This window comes from Oncorhynchus mykiss, chromosome 11 (assembly GCF_013265735.2).
Source record: "Oncorhynchus mykiss isolate Arlee chromosome 11, USDA_OmykA_1.1, whole genome shotgun sequence".
In the NCBI taxonomy this organism is placed as follows: Eukaryota; Metazoa; Chordata; class Actinopteri; order Salmoniformes; family Salmonidae; genus Oncorhynchus; species Oncorhynchus mykiss.
This window is the reverse complement of record NC_048575.1, coordinates 49,567,002-49,591,288: the sequence shown is the minus strand read 5'-3', so window position 1 is coordinate 49,591,288 and position 24,287 is coordinate 49,567,002. Positions and strand designations below refer to the sequence as shown.

General features: G+C 43.6%; 1 protein-coding gene across 1 annotated transcript; it reads right to left on the bottom strand.

The window, feature by feature from the left end:
- Window positions 1–737: 737 nt before the first annotated feature.
- gldc (glycine dehydrogenase (decarboxylating)) lies at window positions 738–23,434 on the bottom strand. The gene is made up of 25 exons (XM_021621150.2): window positions 22,990–23,434; window positions 22,735–22,813; window positions 20,143–20,278; window positions 19,531–19,695; window positions 19,265–19,342; window positions 19,015–19,162; window positions 14,072–14,268; window positions 13,766–13,862; window positions 12,868–12,973; window positions 12,507–12,646; window positions 12,000–12,080; window positions 11,742–11,839; window positions 11,310–11,394; window positions 11,118–11,159; window positions 10,487–10,629; window positions 9,972–10,047; window positions 8,896–9,021; window positions 8,501–8,650; window positions 6,819–6,931; window positions 6,378–6,519; window positions 2,565–2,676; window positions 2,351–2,446; window positions 1,852–2,024; window positions 1,473–1,553; window positions 738–1,293 (listed from the first exon to the last, which is right to left on the bottom strand). Exons 1-25 carry the CDS (start codon window positions 23,275–23,277, stop codon window positions 1,153–1,155), a joined length of 3,093 nt encoding a protein of 1,030 aa, XP_021476825.2. The 5' UTR covers window positions 23,278–23,434; the 3' UTR covers window positions 738–1,152.
- Between the last annotated feature and the right edge of the window lie 853 nt (window positions 23,435–24,287).

Genomic DNA, 24,287 nt, shown 5'->3' with positions numbered 1-24,287 from the left:
AATCTGGCCCCAGATGATTAATTTTAGGTAATTGGAATTCTTAGCAGTTTTGTTTTCACATTAAAAAAAAAAAAAAACAACCTGCCCAATAGGGCAACCTCAGAGCAGGACTGCTCACTTGCCCCAGGCAATAGGGAAATCCTTAATGCCAATCCCCAAAACTTTAGCACCGTGTGGGGAGTTGAAAAGCAGATGGGGTAAAAATAGGGTGTGTGTCTTAAGAAATGGAAAAATGCCATAGCTTCTTGCATACAGTAAGTGTAGGTATTACTTTAAACTAGGCATGCACCCACAACAGCTCCTTTGATTGTGCTTTCAGTCATAAACCACACAAACTAGATTTGAGGCAAAGCAAAATGATTATCACCCAATAGGATTAACCATATTCATTAAATGAAGGAACCTCCCTTAGAGGAACCTCATGCTCATATTTTGAACTGTAATACTTAAAAAAAAAACAATTAATTAGCATCAAAGACTGAACACAGGACAGTTACGAGAACTGTAATCGTCACTTATTCTTTTTCACCCAATTATATAATGTCGTCTGGTGATAAAAAAAAAACCTCTGAATGTCCAAATGTATTAGTGTTGTGTCCCGCAGAATAAATCATGTGGCAAACCATGGGAGACAAAACAAGTGCCAATATTCCAACAGTCACATCTAGCTGGCAGTATGACCTCAAATGTGATTTTTACTGAAGTCTAGTCTACTTCCAAAACTGAACAAGAAAAGATCCAGACAATCAATGTTTATTACAACTATTTTTCCTAACAGGTCATTTAAAGATGATTAACTTTCTTTATCCCCATAAAGTATTAACATCAAGACTAACGTTAGTATAAGTAATTAGGTAAACAAGTGTCAAAATACACATTTAAAAATATTCATACACAAAACACATGGCAAATAAACAACAACCCTACACAAGTTGAGATATACGTTTTTTGGGCCGATCCTGGATCGGTCCTAGAGAATAAAACAGCGTGAAGGGAGAGTCAAGGCAACTATTTGTACAACATAGAATATAGACAGAGTTGAGGCACCAAGGGTACATCACGGAAATACAGAAAAAAGATACACAACTCTTGGACTTTCAGAATTTGGAAGTGTGATGAATGATGAGGGCTGGTATAACAGAGGCGTTAGTGTCATGAAGAAGCTCTCTTCTCCTCATATGGTGACTCGTACACATCCATAGGGGGGCAAGTGCAGACCAGGTGCTGGTCACCGTATATGTCGTCGATCCTGGAGATGGATGGCCAGAACTTGGTCTCTGGCCTCACAAATGGCTGGAAGTTTTAAAATGAGAAACATTTGAGTTTACCATGCTTACAATTTGTTAACATTAATGCAGAGAGAGTAAAATAATCGGTGTCTAACGATTTTGGGAAATCAAATTGTAAACAGAGCCATAACTTCCTCAGGGGAAGTAGAGTTGGTAGTGATGTTTTCCAGAGGGAAGACTCACCAGGGGGAAAGCAGCGTACTCCCTGGAGTATGGCCTGTCCCAGGTGGAGGAGGTGATGCTCGCCAGGGAGTGAGGGGCCATCTGTGGACACAGACAGACCCAAGTGAACACCTATTTTAGCTGCTCTGGCAACATACCTCAACTCTTGCTACATTTAGGTCCTATCAATAAAGCACCATTTTTTTTTATAACACCAGAGTGGTATCTCTTATCACAATCAGTTGTTATAACTTAGGTTGAAATATAAGATGCTATCACACACACACACACACTTAATAGAGGAAAATAACTATGAGTTTATAGACCATTGTATGTAGCTGATTGCATGGCTTAATACACAGTGTAAATTGTGTCTATGAGTCAGGCCAGTGCAGTGCACCTTCAGTGGGTTAACGCGGGCATCCATTCTGCCTTCCTCAATGTCTGCTATTTCCTGTCTGATTCCCATCAACGCATCACAGAAGCGGTCCATCTCTGCCTTGTCCTCCGACTCCGTGGGCTCGATCATCAGGGTTCCTGCCACGGGCCACGACATGGTGGGTGCATGGAAACCTGGCCAGGGTCAGACAAAGAGGGGGATGAGGAGAGGGCTCAGTTAAATAAATAAAAAAGTAAAAAACATTACTTTAAATATGTACTTAAGTAAGCAGAGGTCCTGTGTGTGGAATGTGGGGGATACATTTGCATATATATATATATATATATATATATATATATATATATATATATATATATATATATATATATATATATATATATTTTTTGCAATTATCTTTTACATAATATACAGAAAGAGACAGAAGTAGACCCTGTTTACTTTTAAGCAGTACCAAACTATCCGTAAATGCAATGTTGTGAATATCCCTGTTCCAGCTCACCATAATCCTGTAGCCTTTTTGCCACATCCACCGCTTCAATGTTGGCGGTCTTCTTGAATGGCCTCACATCCAAAATAAACTCGTGGGCACAAAAACCTGTGGACACCCCCCAAAAAATCTGTGTTAATTAAGAAAATCAACCTTTGCTAGTGTTGGCCGATTACTGATGGACACAGGACATCATACTTGGGTGAATAGGACCAACACCACTCACCTTTCCTGCCTTTGAAGAGGATCTTGTAGTGGCTCTCTAATCTCTTGGCCATGTAATTGGCATTAAGGATAGCCACCTCTGTGGCATGAACCAGACCCTTGGCTCCCATCATCTACACAGTAGGATCCAAAAAGGGTATCAACGCATGTACTAAACTGGTACGTCCCCACTTCAGTTGCATGTTTTTCTCCCATTCATTTGCCTATAAAGACCTTTAAGTATCACCAATAAAGTATCACTATTCTAACAAATCTATCATTATCTCTATTTACATTTCATGGCCCTGAACCATAGGATCAAATCAAATCACATTTTATTTGTCACATACACATGGTTAGCAGATGTTAGTGCGAGTGTAGCAAAATGCTTGTGCTTCTAGTTCCGACAATGCAGTAATAACAAGTAATCTAACTAACAATTCCAAAACTACTGTCTTGTACACAGTGTAAGGGGATAAAGAATATGTACATAAGGATATATGAATGAGTGATGGTACAGAGCAGCATAGGCAAGATACAGTAGATGGTATCGAGTACAGTATGTACAAATGAGATGAGTATGTAAACAAAGTGGCATAGTATAGTATAAAGTGGCTAGTGATACATGTATTACATAAGGATACCGTCGATGATATAGAGTACAGTATATACGTATGCATATGAGATGAATAATGTAGGGTAAGTAACATTTATTTAAGGTAGCATTGTTTAAAGTGGCTAGTGATATATTTACGTCATTTCCCATCAATTCCCATTATTAAAGTGGCTGGAGTTGAGTCAGTGTCAGTGTGTTGGCAGCAGCCACTCAGTGTTAGTGGTGGCTGTTTAACAGTCTGATGGCCTTGAGATAGAAGCTGTTTTTCAGTCTCTCGGTCCCAGCTTTGATGCACCTGTACTGACCTCGCCTTCTGGATGATAGCGGGGTGAACAGGCAGTGGCTCGGGTGGTTGATGTCCTTGATGATCTTTATGGCCTTCCTGTGACATCGGGTGGTGTAGGTGTCCTGGAGGGCAGGTAGTTTGCCCCCGGTGATGCGTTGTGCAGACCTCACTACCCTTTGGAGAGCCTTGCGGTTGAGGGCGGTGCAGTTGCCATACCAGGCGGTGATACAGCCCGCCAGGATGCTCTCGATTGTGCATCTGTAGAAGTTTGTGAGTGCTTTTGGTGACAAGCCAAATTTCTTCAGCCTCCTGAGGTTGAAGAGGCGCTGCTGCGCCTTCTTCACGATGCTGTCTGTGTGAGTGGACCAATTCAGTTTGTCTGTGATGTGTATGCCGAGGAACTTAAAACTTGCTACCCTCTCCACTACTGTTCCATCGATGTGGATAGGGGGGTGTTCCCTCTGCTGTTTCCTGAAGTCCACAATCATCTCCTTAGTTTTGTTGACGTTGAGTGTGAGGTTATTTTCCTGACACCACACTCCGAGGGCCCTCACCTCCTCCCTGTAGGCCGTCTCATCGTTGTTGGTAATCAAGCCTACCACTGTTGTGTCGTCCGCAAACTTGATGATTGAGTTGGAGGCGTGCGTGGCCACGCAGTCGTGGGTGAACAGGGAGTACAGGAGAGGGCTCAGAACGCACCCTTGTGGGGCCCCAGTGTTGAGGATCAGCGGGGAGGAGATGTTGTTGCCTACCCTCACCACCTGGGGGCGGCCCGTCAGGAAGTCCAGTACCCAGTTGCACAGGGCGGGGTCGAGACCCAGGGTCTCGAGCTTGATGACGAGCTTGGAGGGTACTATGGTGTTGAATGCCGAGCTGTAGTCGATGAACAGCATTCTCACATAGGTATTCCTCTTGTCCAGATGGGTTAGGGCAGTGTGCAGTGTGGTTGAGATTGCATCGTCTGTGGACCTATTTGGGCGGTAAGCAAATTGGAGTGGGTCTAGGGTGTCAGGTAGGGTGGAGGTGATATGGTCCTTGACTAGTCTCTCAAAGCACTTCATGATGACGGATGTGAGTGCTACGGGGCGGTAGTCGTTTAGCTCAGTTACCTTAGCTTTCTTGGGAACAGGAACAATGGTGGCCCTCTTGAAGCATGTGGGAACAGCAGACTGGTATAGGGATTGATTGAATATGTCCGTAAACACACCGGCCAGCTGGTCTGCGCATGCTCTGAGGGCGCGGCTGGGGATGCCGTCTGGGCCTGCAGCCTTGCGAGGGTTAACACGTTTAAATGTCTTACTCACCTCGGCTGCAGTGAAGGAGAGACCGCATGTTTTCGTTGCAGGCCGTGTCAGTGGCACTGTATTGTCCTCAAAGCGGGCAAAAAAGTTATTTAGTCTGCCTGGGAGCAAGACATCCTGGTCCGTGACTGGGCTGGATTTCTTCCTGTAGTCCGTGATTGACTGTAGACCCTGCCACATGCCTCTTGTGTCTGAGCCGTTGAATTGAGATTCTACTTTGTCTCTGTACTGGCGCTTAGCTTGTTTGATAGCCTTGCGGAGGGAATAGCTGCACTGTTTGTATTCGGTCATGTTACCAGACACCTTGCCCTGATTAAAAGCAGTGGTTCGCGCTTTCAGTTTCACACGAATGCTGCCATCAATCCACGGTTTCTGGTTAGGGAATGTTTTAATCGTTGCTATGGGAACGACATCTTCAACGCAAGTTCTAATGAACTCGCACACCGAATCAGCGTATTCGTCAATGTTGTTATCTGACGCAATACGAAACATCTCCCAGTCCACGTGATGGAAGCAGTCTTGGAGTGTGGAGTCAGCTTGGTCGGACCAGCGTTGGACAGACCTCAGCGTGGGAGCCTCTTGTTTTAGTTTCTGTCTGTAGGCAGGGATCAACAAAATGGAGTCGTGGTCAGCTTTTCCGAAAGGGGGGCGGGGCAGGGCCTTATATGCGTCGCGGAAGTTAGAGTAACAATGATCCAAGGTCTTTCCTCCCCTGGTTGCGCAATCGATATGCTGATAAAATTTGGGGAGTCTTGTTTTCAGATTAGCCTTGTTAAAATCCCCAGCTACAATGAATGCAGCCTCCGGATAAATTGTTTCCAGTTTGCAGAGAGTTAAATAAAGTTCATTCAGAGCCATCGATGTGTCTGCTTGGGGGGGGGATATATACGGCTGTGATTATAATCGAAGAGAATTCTCTTGGTAGATAATGCGGTCTACATTTGATTGTGAGGAATTCTAAATCAGGTGAACAGAAGGATTTGAGTTCCTGTATGTTTCTTTCATCACACCATGTCACGTTGGCCATGAGGCATACGCCCCCGCCCCTCTTCTTCCCAGAAAGATGTTTGTTTCTGTCTGCGCGATGTGTGGAGAAACCCGTTGGCTGCACCGCTTCGGATAGCGTCTCTCCAGTGAGCCATGTTTCAGTGAAGCAAAGGACGTTACAGTCTCTGATGTCCCTCTGGAATGCTACCCATGCTCGGATTTCATCAACCTTGTTGTCAAGAGACTGGACATTGGCAAGAAGAATGCTAGGGAGTGGTGCGCGCTGTACCCGTCTCCGGAGTCTGACCAGAAGACCGCCTCGTTTCCCTCTCTTTCGGAGTCGTTTTTTTGGGTCGCTGCATAGGATCCACTCCGTTGTCCTGTTTGTAAGGCAGAACACAGGATCCGCGTCGCGAAAAACATATTCTTGGTCGTACTGATGGTGAGTTGATGCTGATCTTATATTCAGTAGTTCTTTTCGACTGTATGTAATGAAACCTAAGATGACCTGGGGTACTAATGTAAGAAATAACACGTAAAAAAACAAAAAACTGCATAGTTTCCTAGGAACGCGAAGCGAGGCGGCCATCTCTGTCGGCGCCGGAAGTTCAGTTCAATTGATAGTTACAGTACACTGGTACTGACCTTGATGTAAGCCCAAGAGATGGGCAGAATGGCACTGGAGCCCCAGGGGGCAGCACTGATGGTGCCCAGGGAGCTGGACATGTTGCCTGCTGACATGCTGACCACTGGGTGGCAGGGCAGGAATGGGGCGAGGTGCTCCTTCCTGTTAAACATGCACAACTCCATTAAGTCATCAAAAGTCATTAATGATCCACTTTTAGGTCATGTTTTGCACAAAAAAATAGTGCCAGGAGTGTTTCCTTACCATGTATGCACGCATTACTGAGTCACTTCAGATAAAAGTGTCTACTAAATGGCATACATATATTATGTGACCTGACCAGGACAGAACTCTCCATTTATAATGGATTTGGCCAGTTATATTCCTTTGGGCAGGTTCAGTTTTTGTACTTAGTCCATTACTGTGCATTTGATGGAAACAATCCCGTTATGGTCACTTACACTCCGATAGGTCCCATCCCTGGTCCTCCGCCCCCATGGGGGATACAGAAGGTCTTGTGTAGGTTCAAGTGAGACACGTCAGATCCGTAGTCACCAGGACGACACAAGCCCACCTGTAGAGAGCAGAGCAGGCAGGAGAGAGAGAGGAGATTACAGGGTGATAGAAAGGCAATTCTCCAAAATTACATTTCCTCTTATCTGCAGAAGCGGGTGCTAATGTACTGGTGGAGGGTAAAATGCATCAGACTTGAGTTTAAAAATAATCTTTCAAATGTAATTGCTCAAATACTTGATCCTGCCTGGAGTACCAAATGTTTGTTTATTTGCACGTTTGGGACTATTGCATTGCTTCTGTTGCCCCAGGCAAGCTCTATGAAACACAGCCTAAGTATTTTAATGATTTGAAATACTATTTGAATCCATGCCTGCAATGCACGAGGTAGTGAAACATGTTATTCATATGAAAGAGGGTTTTCCCCCACCACTCCACATCCAAATATCCCTGCCCTTGGGTTCCTGTGTAGACTGACTATGCAAGAGGCCACAGCTGACAGGGGAGGAAAAGAATGAGAAAGTTGACCTCTGCTCAAGAAAGGAATTTTGGGGTGCTCAGACCAATGGCTATTGGTGCAAGGAGGTTTGAAGACTTGTGGTCAAAGGTCACTCTGTACGCTGTGGAATAGCACACCCATGCACTCCCTGGGAGCCTTGTAAAAATGCTATGTTCAAATGCTACAAATAAATAACTAAATAATATACACTACATGACCAAAAGTATTGTCGAAAAGTATGTGGACAACTGCTCGTCGAACATCTCTTTTCAAAATCTTGGGCATTAATATGGAGTTGGTCCCCCCTTTGCTGCTAGAACAGCCTCCACTCTTCTGGGAAGTCTTCCACTAGATGTTGGAACATTGCTTTGAGGACTTACGTCCATCCAGCCAAAAGAGCATTAGTGAGGTCAGGCACTGATGTTGGGTGATTAGGCCTTGCTCACAGTCGGCATTCCAATTCATCCCAAAGGTGTTCGATGGGGTTGAGGTCACACCAATCTCGACAAACCATTTCTGTATGCACCTCGCTTTGTGCTCGGGGGGCATTATCATGCTGAAACAGAAAAGGAACTTCCCCAAACTGTTGCCAAAAAGTAGGAAGCACAGAATCGTCTAGAATGTCATTGTATGCTGTAGCATTAAGATTTCCCTTCACTGGAACTAAGCCCAAACCATGAACAACAGCCCAAGCCCCTAGACATTTCCACTTCACAATAACAGCACTTACAGTTGACCGGGGCAACTCTAGCAGTTTGACGAACTGACTTGTTGGAAAGGTGGCATCCTATGACGGTGCCACGTTGAAAGTGACTGAGCTCTTCAGTAAGTCCATTCTACTGCCAATGTTTGTCTATGGAAATTGCATGGCTGTGTGCTCGATTTTATATATGCAACGGGTGTGGCTGAAATAGCCAAATCCACTCATTTGAAGGGGTGTCCACATTCAGTTAACACCTGGATAAGCAACCCAGTGTGTTATTTTAATTATTTTGGCAAAAAGGGTCAAAGTTTTACTATACAAAATAGTTTATATAAAACACACTGTTCAACTTAAAAAGTATCTATGCAGTATGTCCACACAAAAACATACTTTATCAGCAAGGTGACAAACATATACTCTTCACTCACCTGTGCGTTCATATTAGCACCGTCCAGGTAGACCTGTCCACCATTCTGGTGGATGAGATTGCACACATCATCAATGCTCTCCTCAAACACACCAAAGGTGGAGGGGTACGTTATCATCATGGCTGCCAGGTTAGCCTTGTGTTTGTCCACCTAAGTGAGGAATAATGGGTTAGTCTGTGTGACTGCAATGTGAGAGGCCACTTTTAAGGGGGCTAATTCACTGCTGGTTGCACGACCGGTAGATAGTGACCGACACTCTGGCCATCATGTTTCTCAATTGTTCTTTGTGCCTAGATTTAAAAGCATTTGAGGGGATACTCAAGATCATTGGTTATATTGAAAGGCTCTTCTGTAACAGCAAGCTTATTATCAGAATCACTCCAACCAGCTATTACCAGTGCCTTGAGGTTTGCCATGTCAATGTTGCCATCCTTGTCCACCTCCACCACCTGCACCTTCATGCCAGCCATCTGGGCACTGGCTGGGTTGGTACCATGGGCTGACTTGGGGATCAGACAAACCTGAGCAAAATAGAAAACATCAAAGACAGTTACAATCAGACCATCACAAAGTAAAAGAGATCCAACTAGGCCTAAGTAAGTCAACCATTACAGCATTAGAGTCCTAACATTTCTTTGTGCAAATCTCCGTGACATCAATGCAAAATAGGTAATCAGCTGATTTTATCCCTTATTAGGTGACTTATTTATACATTTTCAACCATGTCACAGGGACACGAATACCTGTGTGTTTGTTGGGTAACATTTACATTCCCCCCTGACGGGAAAAACAGCCACGCTCAATCAGTTTTGCCCATGACTTGCTGATCCCAAAGTCTTAAAATCACCAAATATGGGATCTTGAAATCAAGTAACCTCCAGGTAGTGTTGGGTTTTCTGTCCTTTATTTGCACAACTGTGGACATTGACTGTTTGAAAAGCTCACACCACTATCTAAGATGTGCTTATAAGGGAGTTGTTATTTTTGATAGTGGTGAGAGCTCTTGAGACAAATGTCAAATTACAAAACAGGAACTCTACTTGAACACGCAGTCACGGTTGTGATACTTAGATTGACATTTTAGTAATTTAGCAGACGATCTTATCCAGAATGGATAATCTACATATAATCTACATTTTATTGCATTAACAATTAACAAAGGGTGGACATACTAGCCTCGAGGTTAGAGCATTGGGCCAGTAACCGAAAGCTGACAAGGTAAAAATCTGTCATTCTGCCACTGAGCAAGGCAGTTAACCCACTGTTCCCCGGGCGCAGAAGATGTGGATGTCGATTGTGGCAGCCCCATGCACCTCTCGGATTCGGGGGGGGGTTGGGTTAAATGCGGAAGACACATTTCAGTTGTACAACTGACTAGGTATCCCCCTTTCCCATACTGCATGACTCTGCCTTGCCTAGTACGTCTGCTAGCAAAAATGAGTGTGTTTCGTTTCATTAGAACAATACTTACCGTTCTATGGGCATCTCCTTTAGAGTTCAGGTAGGCTTTGATGGCAGCGAGGCCAGCGTATTCTCCCTGAGCACCACTAAAAAGACAGGGTCATCCAGTTTGTTAATGTACCAGCCACATGCTCAGAAACATGCTCCCAGTGAAGTCCTGTCTCAGCATAATCATCAAACGTGCCAGGTTCTAAGGTTGGTCAATAGGCTTTACAGTAACGGGAAAAGGGAAAGCATAGACTAAGTTGAACAACCATACCGCTATCTTGCCATCTAGGCCAATGTCGCACGGTGTGCTATACATCAGTCCTGATAATACTGGGGGGGGGGGTGCTTGGAACCATAGAGATATCAGCCACAAAGCTAGCTTTGATAGTTAAATGATCAAGTAAAATGACCTGAACTAAATCCAAGAATCCTTTGACAGTGGGGTAAATCAGTTTGGTAAATCACGCTCAGATGATGTGTGGGAAACTGACATCCTAGTTGGTCATGACAGAATGTTGGTGTCTGTGAGGGGCTTACCTGTTGGGTTGGAAGGAGATCTTATCATAGCCAGTCACCTCACAGAGGTCCTTCTCCAGCTGCCTGAAGAGCTGCTGGTAACCCTCAGCCTGGTCCAGGGGACAAAAGGGATGAAGGTTGGCAAACTCATTCCAGGTGATGGGCTAAAACAGTTGGAAAGAGGGAACAATGTGAGAAATAGTCAGAACACCACCATAAAAAAAGGACTGCAGTAATCAGGGTAAAAATACACTGAGTGTACAAAACATGAAAGCTATGATCCCTTATTGATGTCACCTGTTAACCTGTTAAATCCAATTCAGTCAGTGTAGATGAAGGGGAGGAGAGGTTAAAGAAGGATTTTCTCCACTCAATACTAGGTAGGTATATGAATGTTTTGTCCAAGGAGAGATATTAACCAGGGTTGGGTTCAATCCAAATTGAAGAAAGTCAATTCAGGCACCGATTGGATTTTAAAATGAAGGAGAGAAAAAAAAAAAAACGTTTTAAATAAATAGCTTTTACTTTTAAGTTTATTGAGAAATCATTGAAAATACATGCCCTTTTTTTAATTATTGAACTGGAATTTCAGTTTATGTCCTGAATTGACTGCCTTTAATTTGAATTTACCCCAAACCTGTTATTAACTCACCATGAGCTCTGAAGAACTGTTCAGCTTCATTGTGCAGGAACCCTGACATGGAAAACAAAATGGATATTAAAAATGGTGATAGCCCACTAATCTTTACAGTGGTTTGCAGTTTTTTTGTGTAGTATTCAGATTATGTGAACAGCACCATGTCTAAAGTAAAACATGTCTTATTTGCTTTCCCATGAGACTCACCAGTGGGATCATGCTGTGAACCAGAGAGATGTCCTTGTTCTCCAGGCGTTTCATGTAGCGCACAATGTTGGTCTCGGAGTGGTAACTGCACGGGGACGAAGAATCAGAGTGAATCAAGATCATAAGACACGTTTTAGGCCTAATATGTTATTTCACTTCTAAAACCTTGTATTATCACTTACAGTGCATGTGTAAACAACCTTATGTTACCAGTGTAAGGAATTATTCTATCAGGCATCAAGTGCAGTTTGGGACAACAGAAAGAACTAATCAATATGGAAGGTCAGCTAATGTCTCTCACCATTCTGGTATCATACTGATAATACTATTGTCGCTGAGAACAAGTCATAATAACAATTATGTCATATCAAGCGTCATGCTCATCACGCCCAGGCCAGTACTGGAATTTGAGTTCGTTACAAACAGACCAACCTGTTGAAGACTGCGTGGGTGAGGTACTTGCTGGTCCTCTTGAAAGGACTACCCATAATGCCTTTCACCCTGTCACCCATCTTTTCAGCAATGAGCTCCTGTCAATTGAGATTTAATGGAATTATATATGGGATAGCTGAAATCAGTGTTTGTCCCATGGCTTCAAGATGCATCTTTTGCACTCACTCTCAAGATAGCAATCGGGTCAACGCAGAGTTTATGCATACTCCTATATGGAATATTGAAATCAAAACGTACCGCTGAGGATTCACATCCAAAGACCCAGAGCAGATCGTCCAAGTCCCTCTCTTTCACCGTCTCATCCAGAGACACACCTAACTAGGGAAACACAGTAATCATTTCAGAGTGAAAGAAATGTGTGTGTATCTAAAGCATAAATGAACATGGCCACACGTGGCTTATTCACAGCGGTGCTAATTCTACAATGCTGCAGATAGATATTTAATGAGTAGAGCTCAAATGACTCTACAATACATTTCTATCTGAACGTTCTGTAACACTTCACCATCCGGAACTAGCCCCTGGTTTTATCTATAGGGGGGGACTCAGCGTAAGAGTATCTATGCTTCATTTACAAAATGATTCGACAACGTATTCTAAGGGTCAAACATTGTCAATAAAGCACATGGGAGCATGGACTGAAGTGTGATGTGTTTTGTTGTACCTTTGTTGCCCTGCTTACAGTAGGAACACTGGATGGACGCGTATGTAATCTGTTCCTAAAACGGATGTGGTACTACTCACCACTCCCTCGCCATAAACACGCAGGTTGATCTCTCTCTGGACAGCCCTCGCCAGAATGTCCTTGGCTGCCACACTGCAGCCAACCTTCAGTGTGTCAAAGAACATCTCGCTGTGCAGCCTGTGTCCGGCCCGCTTCAGACCTGATACAAAGGGAGGGAGAGAAAGGCATTTCTAAAAACCCAGTATCATTCATAATTTATCTAAAGAAAAGCAATGTTACTATTTCTTTCTCAATACACGCTTGTGATTGAATTAGGTCACGGTTGATTGACATAAGCCCTAAGTGTCGTGATGTAAGAGAAGAAGAGTTGGCAGATAATAAAGCAATGCACATGTGCAGTGAGAGTGTTGGAGGACATACCCTCAGCCAGGATCAGTGCAGCATGGTGTGTCCTCTCAGCAATGTGCTTTAAGCCCTGGGGTCCATGATACACTCCAAACATGGCTGCCATGTTGGCCAGCAGAGCCTGAAAGAGACATATACAGTTTGAAGGTGAGAGAAAGTTCTTTAAAAATATACTTAGAAAAACGCAGACAACCACTACACCTAGTTTATTTTTTATTTTAAATTTACACAAAAGAACTGCTCTGGGGCAAAGTGTGTCGGTATTTTAAGGAGGCTCAGTGTGTCTGTATTGGATGGAGGCTCAGTGTGTGATGTTAGGTTCTAATTTTTCAGAGTAAGTAACTCACAGACACTAGAGAAGCTTTAACCAAGTTGAATTCTTCCCAAAGGATCTGTACAGCTGTAATTCAGACAGCAAAATATTTCTCACCATCACAGTTATATACATCCCACTTAAGAAACTCCTCCTTCTCTCCAATCCTTACATTTTATGGTTCAACAGGAAAAGGGTAAGAGAATACCAAACCCTTATTACTCCCTTAAGGGACTCTGTCCTCACCTACTGACCTCAACCCCTCCTTCACCTAATCCACAGATGTGCATCTGTCATCTCTATCTCTATCTCAACACGTTGCTTTCCTCCCTTCCACCCAACACATTCCGAAGCTATCTGTCTTCCTACAGAGAACCATTAACTTATGGCATAAAACCCAGCCCCATTCACTCTTTCTATTCAAGGCTTCTTCTCTATCATTTATTTCATATCTCAATGTTCAAAGTTTAGCCGATTCCAACAGTCAATATTGGATGGCTCAGTGTGTCAATATTGGATATAGGCTCAGTGTGTCAATCTTGGATGGAGGCTCAGTGTGTCAATATTGGATGGAGGCTCAGTGTGTCGGGTGAACAGTACCTGCGCAGTGCAGATGTTACTTGTGGCCTTGTCTCTGCGGATGTGCTGCTCTCTGGTCTGCAGGGCCAGGCGGTACACCTCCTTACCAGCGGCATCCCTGCAGGTGAAAAAGGGACATTTAAAACAAATGTACATCAAGATATTGTCTTTATGTATGTGTTCCATATACTTCAGTCTTTTAGACTATGAGCAAGTATGATATAAAGTAAATCTCGATATGCTGCTTATATTGCCCAAAATTGAACAACTTCAAGAGATCTGACTTCCATTCTGAACAGGACCAATGTGAATGTCAAGGGCTCTCACCTTGTCACTCCCACCATCCTGCCAGGCATCATCCTGACCAGGTTTTCTTTGACAGAGAAGAAGGCAGCGTGGGGACCACCATAGCAGAGAGGTACCCCGAACCTCTGGGAGCTGCCCAGGGCAATGTCCACCCCAAATTCTCCGGGGGGGCGTAGCACACACAGGGCCAGCAGGTCAGTGGCACAGCAAGCCAGAGCCTACAGGGATGAGAGACAGCGAGGCGGCAGGGTAGCATAGTGGTTAGAGCGGTGGACTTGTAACCGGAAGGTTGCAAGTTCAAATCCCGAGCTGACAAGGTACAAATCTGTCGTTCTGCCCCTGAACCCACTGTTCCTAGGCCGTCATTGAAAATAAGAATTTGTTCTTAACTGACTTGCCTAGTTAAATAAAGGTAAAATAAAAAAATCTAAATAAATACACAGCATTTAGGTACCAAACTGGAGTCACCACATCCTACACTTTCTCCCATGCCCACTGTTCAACCAAAGACCTGCATCAAAGGGAATCACTGTGAATATGTTTTTTTTTCTTCACCTTTATTTAACCAGGTAAGCTAGTTGAGAACAAGTTCTCATTTGCAACTGCGACCTGGCCAAGATAAAGCGTAGCAATCTGACACATACAACAACAGAGGAATATGGAATATGGAACATGGAATAAACAACATGGAATAAACAAAACATACAGTCAATAATACAGTAGAACAAAAGACAACAAAAAGTCTATATACAGTGAGTGCAAATTAGGTAAGTTAAGGAAATAAATAGGCCATGGTGGCGAAGTAATTACAATATAGCAATTAAACACTGGAATGGTAGATCGACAGAAGATGAACGTGCAAGTAGAGATACTGGGGTGCAAAGGAGCAAATTAAATAAATAAATACCAGTATGGGAATGAGGTAGGTAGATAGATGGGCTGTTTACAGATGGGCTATGTACAGGTGCAGTGATCTGTGAGCTGCTCTGACAGCTGGTGCTTAAAGCTAGTGAGGGAGATGTGAGTCTCCAGTTTCAGAGATTTTTGCAATTCGTTCCAGTCGTGAGCAGCAGAGAACTGGAAGGAAAGACAATCAAAGGAGGAATTGGCTTTGGGGGTGACCAGTGAGATATACCTGCTGGAGCGCGTGCTACGAGTGGGTGCTGCTATGGTGACCAGTGAGCTGAGATAAGGCGGGGCTTTACCGAGCAGAGACTTGTAGATGACCTGTAGCCAGTGGGTTTGGCAACGAGTATGAAGCGAGGGACAACCAATGAGAGCGTACAGGTCGCAATGGTGGGTAGTGTATGGGGCTTTGGTGACAAAACAGATGGTGATAGACTGCATCCAGTTTGTTGAGTAGAGTGTTGGAGGCTATTTTATAGATGATCACCGAAGTCGAGGATCGGTAGGATGGTCAGTTTTACGAGGGTATGTTTGGCAGCATGAGTGAAGGATGCTTTGTTGCGATATAGGAAGTCGAATCTAGATTTAATTTTGGATTGGAGATGCTTAATGTGAGTCTGGAAGGAGAGTTTACAGTCTAACCAGACAACCTGATCCGCACCTGTTTGCTCAGCGAGGAGGGAGATGAACCTGTGGACTACTAGACCCAACGAGATCCACTGCTCTCTGGACTTAGTCCCCTTCCCCTCACCCTCAATTTTTTTTTTTTAAATGGCTGAAAAGTCAAACTAGTACTGTATTTGTAGTTGTCCACGTATTCTAAGTCAGAGCCGTCCAGAGTAGTGATGCTGGACGGGCGAGCAGGTGCGGGCAGTGATCGATTGAATAGCATGCATTTAGTTTTGCTTGCATTTAAGAGCAGTTGGAGGCCACGGAAGGAGAGTTGTATGGCATTGAAGCTCGTCTGGAGGTTAATTAACAGTGTCCAAAGAGGGGCCAGAAGTAAACAGAATGGTGTCGTCTGCGTAGAGGTGGATCAGAGAATCACCAGCAGCAAGAGCAGCATCATTGATGTATACAGAAAAGAGAGTCGGCCCGAGAATTTAACCCTGTGGCACACCCAGAGACTGTCAGAGGTCTGGACAACAGGCCCTCCGATTTGACACACTGAACTCTATCAGAGAAGTAGTTGGTAAACCAGGCGAGGCAATCATTTGAGAAACCAAGGCTGTCGAGTCTGCCAATAAGAATGTTGTGATTGACAGAGTCGAAAGCCTTGGCCGGGTCAATGAATACGGCTGCACAGTAATGTCTCTTGACGATGGCGGTTATGTCGTTTAGAACCTTGAGCGTGGCTGAGGTGCACCCATGACCAGCTCTGAAACCAGATTGCATAGCGGAGAAGGTATGGTGGGATTCAAAAATGGTCAGTAATCTGTTTGTTAACTTGGCTTTCGAAGACCTTAGGGTAGGATAGATATAGGTCTGTAGCAGTTTGGGTCTAGAGTGTCACCCCCTTTGAAGAGGGGGATGACCGCGGCAGATTTCCAATCTTTGGGAATCTCAGAAGATACAAAAGAGAGGTTGAACAGGCTAGTAATAGGAGTTGCAACAATTTCGGCAGATAATTTTAGAAAGAGAGGGTCCAGATTGTCTAGCCTGGCTGATTTGTAGGGGTCCAGATTTTGCAGCTCTTTCAGAACATCAGCTATCTGGATTTGGGTAAAGGAGAAATGGTGGGGGCTTTGGCGGGTTGCTGTGGAGGGTGCCGGGCAGTTGACCGGGGTAGGGGTAGCCATGTGGAAAGCATGGCCAGCCGTAGAGAAATGCTTATTGAAATTCTCAATTATAGTGGATTTATCGGTGGTGACAGTGTTTCCTAGCCTCAGTGCAGTGGGCAGCTGGGAGGAGGTGCTCTTATTCTCCATGGACTTTACAGTGTCCCAGAACTTTGAGTTAGTACTACAGGATGCAAATTTCTGCTTGAAAAAGCTTGCATTAGCATTTCTAACTGCCTGTGTATATTTGTTCCTAACTTCCCTGAAAAGTTGCATATCACGGGGGATCATCAAGGATATTTTTGTGCTGGTCAAGGGCAGACAGGTCTGGAGTGAACCAAGGACTATATCTATTCCTAGTTCGACATTTTTGAGAGGGGCATGCTTATTTAAGATGGTGAGGAAGGCACTTAAAGAATAGCCAGGCATCATCTACTGACGGGATGAGGTCAATGTCATTCCAGGATACCCCGGCCAGGTCGATTAGAAAGGCCTGCTCGCAGAAGTGTTTTAGAGAGCGTTTGACAGTGATGAGGGGTGGTCGTTTGGTCGCAGACCCATTACGGATGCAGGCAATGAGGCAGTGATCGCTGAGATCTTGATTGAAAACAGCAGAGGTGTATTTGGAGGGAGAGTAAGTTAGGATGACATCTATGAGGGTGCCCGTGTTTACTGATTTGGGGTTGTACCTGGTAGGTTCATTGATAATTTGTGTGAGATGGAGGGCATCAAGCTTAGATTGTAGGATGGCCGGGGTGTTAAGCATGTCCCAGTTTAGGTCATCTAGTTGCACGAGCTCAGAAGATAGATGGGGTGCAATCAATTCACATATGGCATCGAGGGCACAGCTGGGGGCAGAGGGAGATCTATAGCAAGCGGCAACAGTGAGAGACTTGTTTCTGGAAAGGTGAATTTTTAGAAATAGAAGCTCAAATTGTTTGGGTACAGACTTAGATAGCCTGCAGAGTTCTGTATTAATATCTTTGCAGTAGATTGCAACACCGCCCCCTTTGGCAGTTCTATCTTGGGGGAAAACGTTATAGTTGGCGATGGAGATTTCAGGGTTTTTGGTGGTTTTCCTAAGCCAGGATTCAGACACGGCTAAGACATCTGGGTTGGCAGAGTGTGCTAAAGCAGTGAGTAAAACAAACTTAGGGAGTAGGCTTCTAATGTTAACATGCATGAAACCAAGGCTTTTACGGTTACAGAAGTCAACAAATGAGAGCACCTGGGGAGTGGGAGTGGAGCTAGGCACTGCAGGACCTGGATTAACCTCCACATCATCAGAGGAGAAGTAGGATAAGGGTACGGCTATACGAACTGGCCGTCTAGCACGTTCGGAACAGAGAGTAAAAGGAGCAAGTTTCTGGGCACAATAGCATAAATTCAAGGCATAGTGTACAGACAAAGGTAAGGTAGGATGTGAGCACATTGGAGGTAAACCTAGGCATTGAGTAATGATGAGAGAGATATAGTCTCTAGAGATGTTTAAACCAGGTGATGTCATCGCATATGTAGGAGGTGGAACAACATGGTTGGTTAAGGCATATTGAGCAGGGCTAGAGGCTCTACAGTGAAATAAGACTGTAATCACTAACCAGGACAGTAATGGACGAGGCATATTGATATTAGAGAGAGGCATGCATAGCCAAGTGAACATATGGGTCCAGTGAGTCGTTGGGCTGACTGGAGACACGGCAATTCAGACAGTTAGCAGGCCGATGCTAACAAGCTAACAGTTAGTAGGCCGGAGCTAAACAAGCTAGCAGTTAGTAGGCCGGAGCTAAACAAGCTAGCAGTTAGTAGACCGGGGCAAGCTAGCAGTTAGCAGGCCGGCTTAGCAAGCTAGCAGTTAGCAGGGGATAGCGGTTACAGACCGTGCAGGGAAGCTAGCAGTTAGCAGGCCGGGGCCGGCAAGCTAGCAGTTAGTAGACCGGGGCAAGCTATGTGGCGTAGCAAGAAGGGATCCTGTCCTACCAAACCAGGAGCGACAAATCCAAATAAGTCTACCAAACCCCCACCCCAATTTACTTGAAGATGTATTTTATCTTTATTTAACTAGGCAAGTCAGTTAAGAACAAATTCTTATTTTCAATGACGGCTTAGGAACAGTGGGTTAACTGCCTTGGGCAGAACGACAGATTTTAACCTTGTCTGCTCAGGGATTCGATCTTGCAACCGTTCGGTTATTAGTCCAACACTCTAGGCTACCTGCCACCCCATATCATCCTAGGTTAATAAACCATTACTAACAATAACGTCAGACGTGGCGGCTCTTACCCCTCCCTTGTGAGCGCGGTCCACCAGTGCGGTTAAGTCCTCCACTCTGCCGTCGGTGTCTGGGTACTGGAACAGCACCCCGCTCACATCCTTCCCACTGAAGTCCATCTCATGAGGCAGCTTCAGCATTGTCTTCACCCCGATGTAGCTGTTAGTCAACAATCACAGAGCAGAGCACCCAATAGTGAGGATGCTGCTTTTGGTACACAGTTCTAACCTTGTTCCTGAAGTATTGAAAGGATGCCCATACTTGGCTCTTGTCTGCACTACAGCGATCGTCTGAGGATGGCAACGTGGGTCAATGTAGAACGTCCTTCTCTTGTTCTGTCTGTGGAGAGCATGTAACAATAAAATTATGAACACACCTGTAGGACCAGGAGTTTTTCCTGACTAAGTGGCCTGAACAGGCCTGATCCCAATTTATAGACTACAACTAGACCCTATACATTAACTTTATTAAATTAACTATCCTTTAATGGTCAACCACTATCTCACTTGTGTTTATTCTCGCCTTACCTATGGCAGAGTTGCATGGCCTCGGCGGCAGCTGTTGCCTCGTCCAGCAGGGAGGCGTTGGCTACAGCCATGCCCGTGATGTCACAGATCATGGTCTGGTAGTTGAGCAGACTCTCCAGGCGACCTTGAGCCACCTCGGGCTGATAGGGGGTGTACTGAGTCACCCTGACGAGAAGAGGATACAGAGAAATCATTAAAAGATACACAGAAAAACAAGCTGGTTTTCAAGGAATCAAGACACTAGGCTGACGTGAGTGGAAGTTTACGAAGATAAAGAGAGAAATGCATTTGTAAAATGTCAAATCAAAGTGTTATGATTGAGAGTGTTGTCTCGTTTTAGGTTGAACAAATATGGATCACAAGATTCCACATGTGAGCACGTAATTTAATCCAGTGCAAACCTAAACTGGAAACTTGAGCATCAAGTCACAAGATTTCTGATTAGGGGCAAGTTCTTCTGCAACGTAGCAATTAGTGCTTTAATGACTAACAGAAGTCCATACACATACACACCTTGAGTACACAATCAAATATAGAATGCCCTACTAAATGGGGACAACTTGGCTACAAGACGAACATATCACTCTGTGTGTGTGTCAAAGTGGCCCTTACCATCCCGAATTCTCTAGAAGGTTTCTTTGTATAACTGGAGGCACGGAGCAGTTGTAGTAGCCCATTCCGATGTAAGACCTCCACACCTTGTTCTTTGATGCAATCTTTTGGAGACGCTCCAAGACTTCATTCTCGCCTGGAGAAATAGCCATCACAATTGGTATCATGCATGAGACAAAAAAAATGCATTTCAATAAAAATTAATTTCTGATGTGTATGTTTCCTTATTGGTTTGATTTAAATTAATAAAAATGTATCTTAATTTCAACTGCAAAACAGCACAAGATTGATGGCATCTTCTCTCCCATCTAGGCAGGTGGCTGTATTATGATTCCGGATCATCCTGACTCCGTCAGGATGGGGATGAGGCTTGCATGAAACCAACTTGAAAATGATTTTACACATCCATTTTCTGAACAGCCCACCAAAACAAAATGGGCAGTGACATCATAGCATCAGATTTGCTTTCAAAATGGAGTGGATAGGAATTTAAACTAAACAGCTTTATGTGATTGGATGTGTAATCCACATCTCTGCGTGTCATGTTAGTGTGTGAACTGTATACAACATTTTGGTACATGTCGAATGCATTTCCATTTGGTCATCATATTTCTCTATGCATTGGCGGGGACAATTATGTGCAACATATGGTCCCTTTCCCGATGGCTAGTTATCTAGCCTAATTCCTCAGTGCTGTGGCAGAGATCAGCCAATACACACAGAGACACTGGAATTCCTCAGGCATTCCATTGCTGCTTAGCAACTCCCTCAGCAAAGAATGGACAACACGACCCCTCTGAACCGAGTGCCCAAACTACGCTCATATTCAGGATGAGCATTTCTCCTGTTATACACCACACAAAGATGTGAACAATGGCATTGAGCTTTACACCCCTCCAGCCAACATTTGGCATTGCGCATGGTGATCTTAGGCTTTTGTGGGGCTGCTCGGCCATGGAAACCCATGTCACGATGCTCCCCACGAACAGTTATTACGCTGACATTGCTTCCAGAGTCAATTTGGAACTCAGTAGTAAGTTTTGCAACGCGCTTCAGCACTCGGTGGTCCTGTTCTGTGAGCTTGTGTGGCCTACCACTTCGCGGCTGAGGCGTTGTTGCTTCTAGATGTTCCACTTCACAATAACATCACTTACAGTTGACCGGGGCAGCTCTAGCAGGGCAGAAATTTGACTTTTTGGAAAGGTGGCATCCTATGACGGTGCAACGTTGAAAGTCACTGAGCTCTTCAGTAAGGCCATTCTACTGACAATGTTTACCTATGGAGATTGCATGGCTGTGTGCTCTATCTTATAAACCTGTCAGCAACGGGTATGGCTGAAATAGCCAAATCCCCTCATTTGAAGGGGTGTTCACACACTTTTGTATATAATATATAGTGTATCAGGATAGTGAAAACAATGACTAAGGTATCTAATGTAAAATAGAAAATTACGTAACAATAATACTAGGAATTTTGACAGCTGAGCCAGTTTCACTATTGACCTCTGAAAACAATGCAGTAGTTTGTATGACAGGTTATGGATCACTATCAAATGGAAAGAGCGCATTAGAGCATCAATGTACAGTAGTGAAAATATTGGCAAAAAATATACATCTATGTTATTACAAATAATTGTCTTAAGCAAAACTATTGTGTTTATTTACTCTGCATGTAATGCTTGTCTGTTTAATTTACTTATGTTTATGGCCATATTGTCAGTTGCTTCAGAACTATTGTTTAAATAAATTTAATTTATTATACAAAACAAGGTAAAGTAGTAATACAATGTACTGCACTTGTCCAGAATGTAGCCTTGTAAATCTCTAGCAAGTGATGTGATATGTCGGTCTCTAATGGAATTATGCAGCATGGGTTTGCTAATGAAATACACCTCGTAGATGTAGGTCTGCTGTAGACAAACCATTATTGATAGAAACACGTTTCAAAAGGTCTCACTATTCACTCAATCAACTGAAATCAGTCTATTATTAAATGTGAAAAATATGTATTCAAGTAAGAAAAATAAATGCCTAACCCATCAAGGAATCTCATGAAGTTCCTTTGTACATTTCATTCAACTGTGATGTAATGTTATAACCAGATTGAACTGGAGTTGGGACAGGAGCTCAAGGCTGAACTTTACACTCCAATTGCCATCCTATTAGCATCGGCTCCCCAACTGGAGATTGGTGCTGGTCATTGAGTTTCGCAAAAACAACTCCAAATATGTTCAAAGGAAGACTTAAGGGTGAAGAGCGCTTCACCCAATGACACACAATAGGAGTGCAATCTACATTTCAGCCACTCGTTTGGCTTGATTTACACCCATTGTAGAATACAATTCAGAGATCAGTAAAATATATTGACAAAACATAAAAAGTGACATATGCAAGATGATTTATTAATCAATCAATTCACGATGAATTTTTCAGGAATATCAACATAAATACATTATAACGCACTTGTAAAGAAAAATCACCGGCTAGCAAATTCAGCATTTTACAACATTGACGAAGCAATATATCTATCGAGAACACAAACATCAACAATAACACGTGCTGTCAAAGATGTTGGGAAGAAGAAACACTTACAGAGAGGATCATCCATTTTCATACTTCTTTGAATACGGATGGATTCTGGAACTGTATCTTCTATCAACTGGGCGATCGACTGAAAAGCAATAAATGCGATACAAGTCAAAACCAACTGAACTTGTATAAATAGTTGCAAGTTTACGGTATATGATAAGAAACATGCAAGAGTGCCTGCCATGCATTGGACCGACACATTAGCTTACTTTCTGTCCTACAATTTCTCTCTTTATCCAAAATGTATTTAAAACTTACCTCAAGTCCAAGCACATCCAGCATCTCCCTTTTGTCCCTTTCACCTGGGCCAATGTGCCTCTCTGCAAAATCATCGTGTCTCGGCAGTATTCTGTCTATCTGTCTAGACGCAGCATAGACTGCAGAAGTCCGTAGACCCCGTACAGTTACACAAGCATTATTAAGTGTTAGGATTCTATTCTGTTGTTTCCCAAAGATACGGCTTTTACCATGAATGTGTCTGCAAGGTGCATGGGGATTCACACACTTGGCGAATAGGATCCCCCATGACTTTGCACAGCTTTGCATTTTTAACTCACTAAAACGATAATGTAAAAAAAATATATATATAGATAGATTAAATAAATCTTCCAAGCGGCCGACCTCAACTGAATCCCTTAGACACTGCTCTGCTTTCTCCCAAAGTATCTGCAAACTACTTGAAACTGTTTAATTTATACGCCTGCCCATTCCACAAGAACTAACCAATCGATAAGAGAACGGTCGCTGAATATGCCAGGCTGCACTGAGCCCAGATACGGAAGCGAGACATCAAACTCCTTAATTTTTCTGGTTTATATACAGTCAATGAAAGCCGACCAGACCCAGTTGCCAATGCATTGGTGCCTATGGGAGAGCCACCCCGTTTAGTAGACACATTTCCCCCCAATCGTAAACGTGACATATATCCACCATCTGTGCTTATACCAACTTTGTGGCTCTCAGGTTGCAACCTGCGTTTACATGGGCAATTAATGACGTATATCGCGCAGTTGAGAGATTCGCGCGACTTTTAGCGGCAGTAAAAAGCCATCGCCATCTGCACCCATTCAACATAGCCTAGATGTACCTTTTTATTACTTCTAAATAAAATAACTTTTTGGGGTGCTCATACACTTACAATTATGTTTTGATTCTTGCTTCAACGGTGGTGCTAAGATTATATTTGGTTGTGATCTTTGCAAAATGGCTCATTTTGGATGCAGCCGTTGTTAGCTAGAATGCTAATGCTCATTGATATCGGCTTTAGCAAAAGCTAGTCGAAGAGCCATTTTAATGGTTGAAGTGTTTAAGTATACTGAACAAAAATATAAATGCAACATGCACCAATTGTAACGATTTTACTAAGTTACAGTTCATATTATGAAATCAGTCAATTGAAGTAAATTAATTCCATGGATTTCACATGACTGGGCAGTGACAGCCATAGGTGGGCCTGAGTGGGCATAGGCTCACCCACTGTGGAGCCAGGACCAGCCACTCAGAATTAGTTGTTCCCAACAAAAGGACTTTATTACAGATATAAATACTCCTCAGTT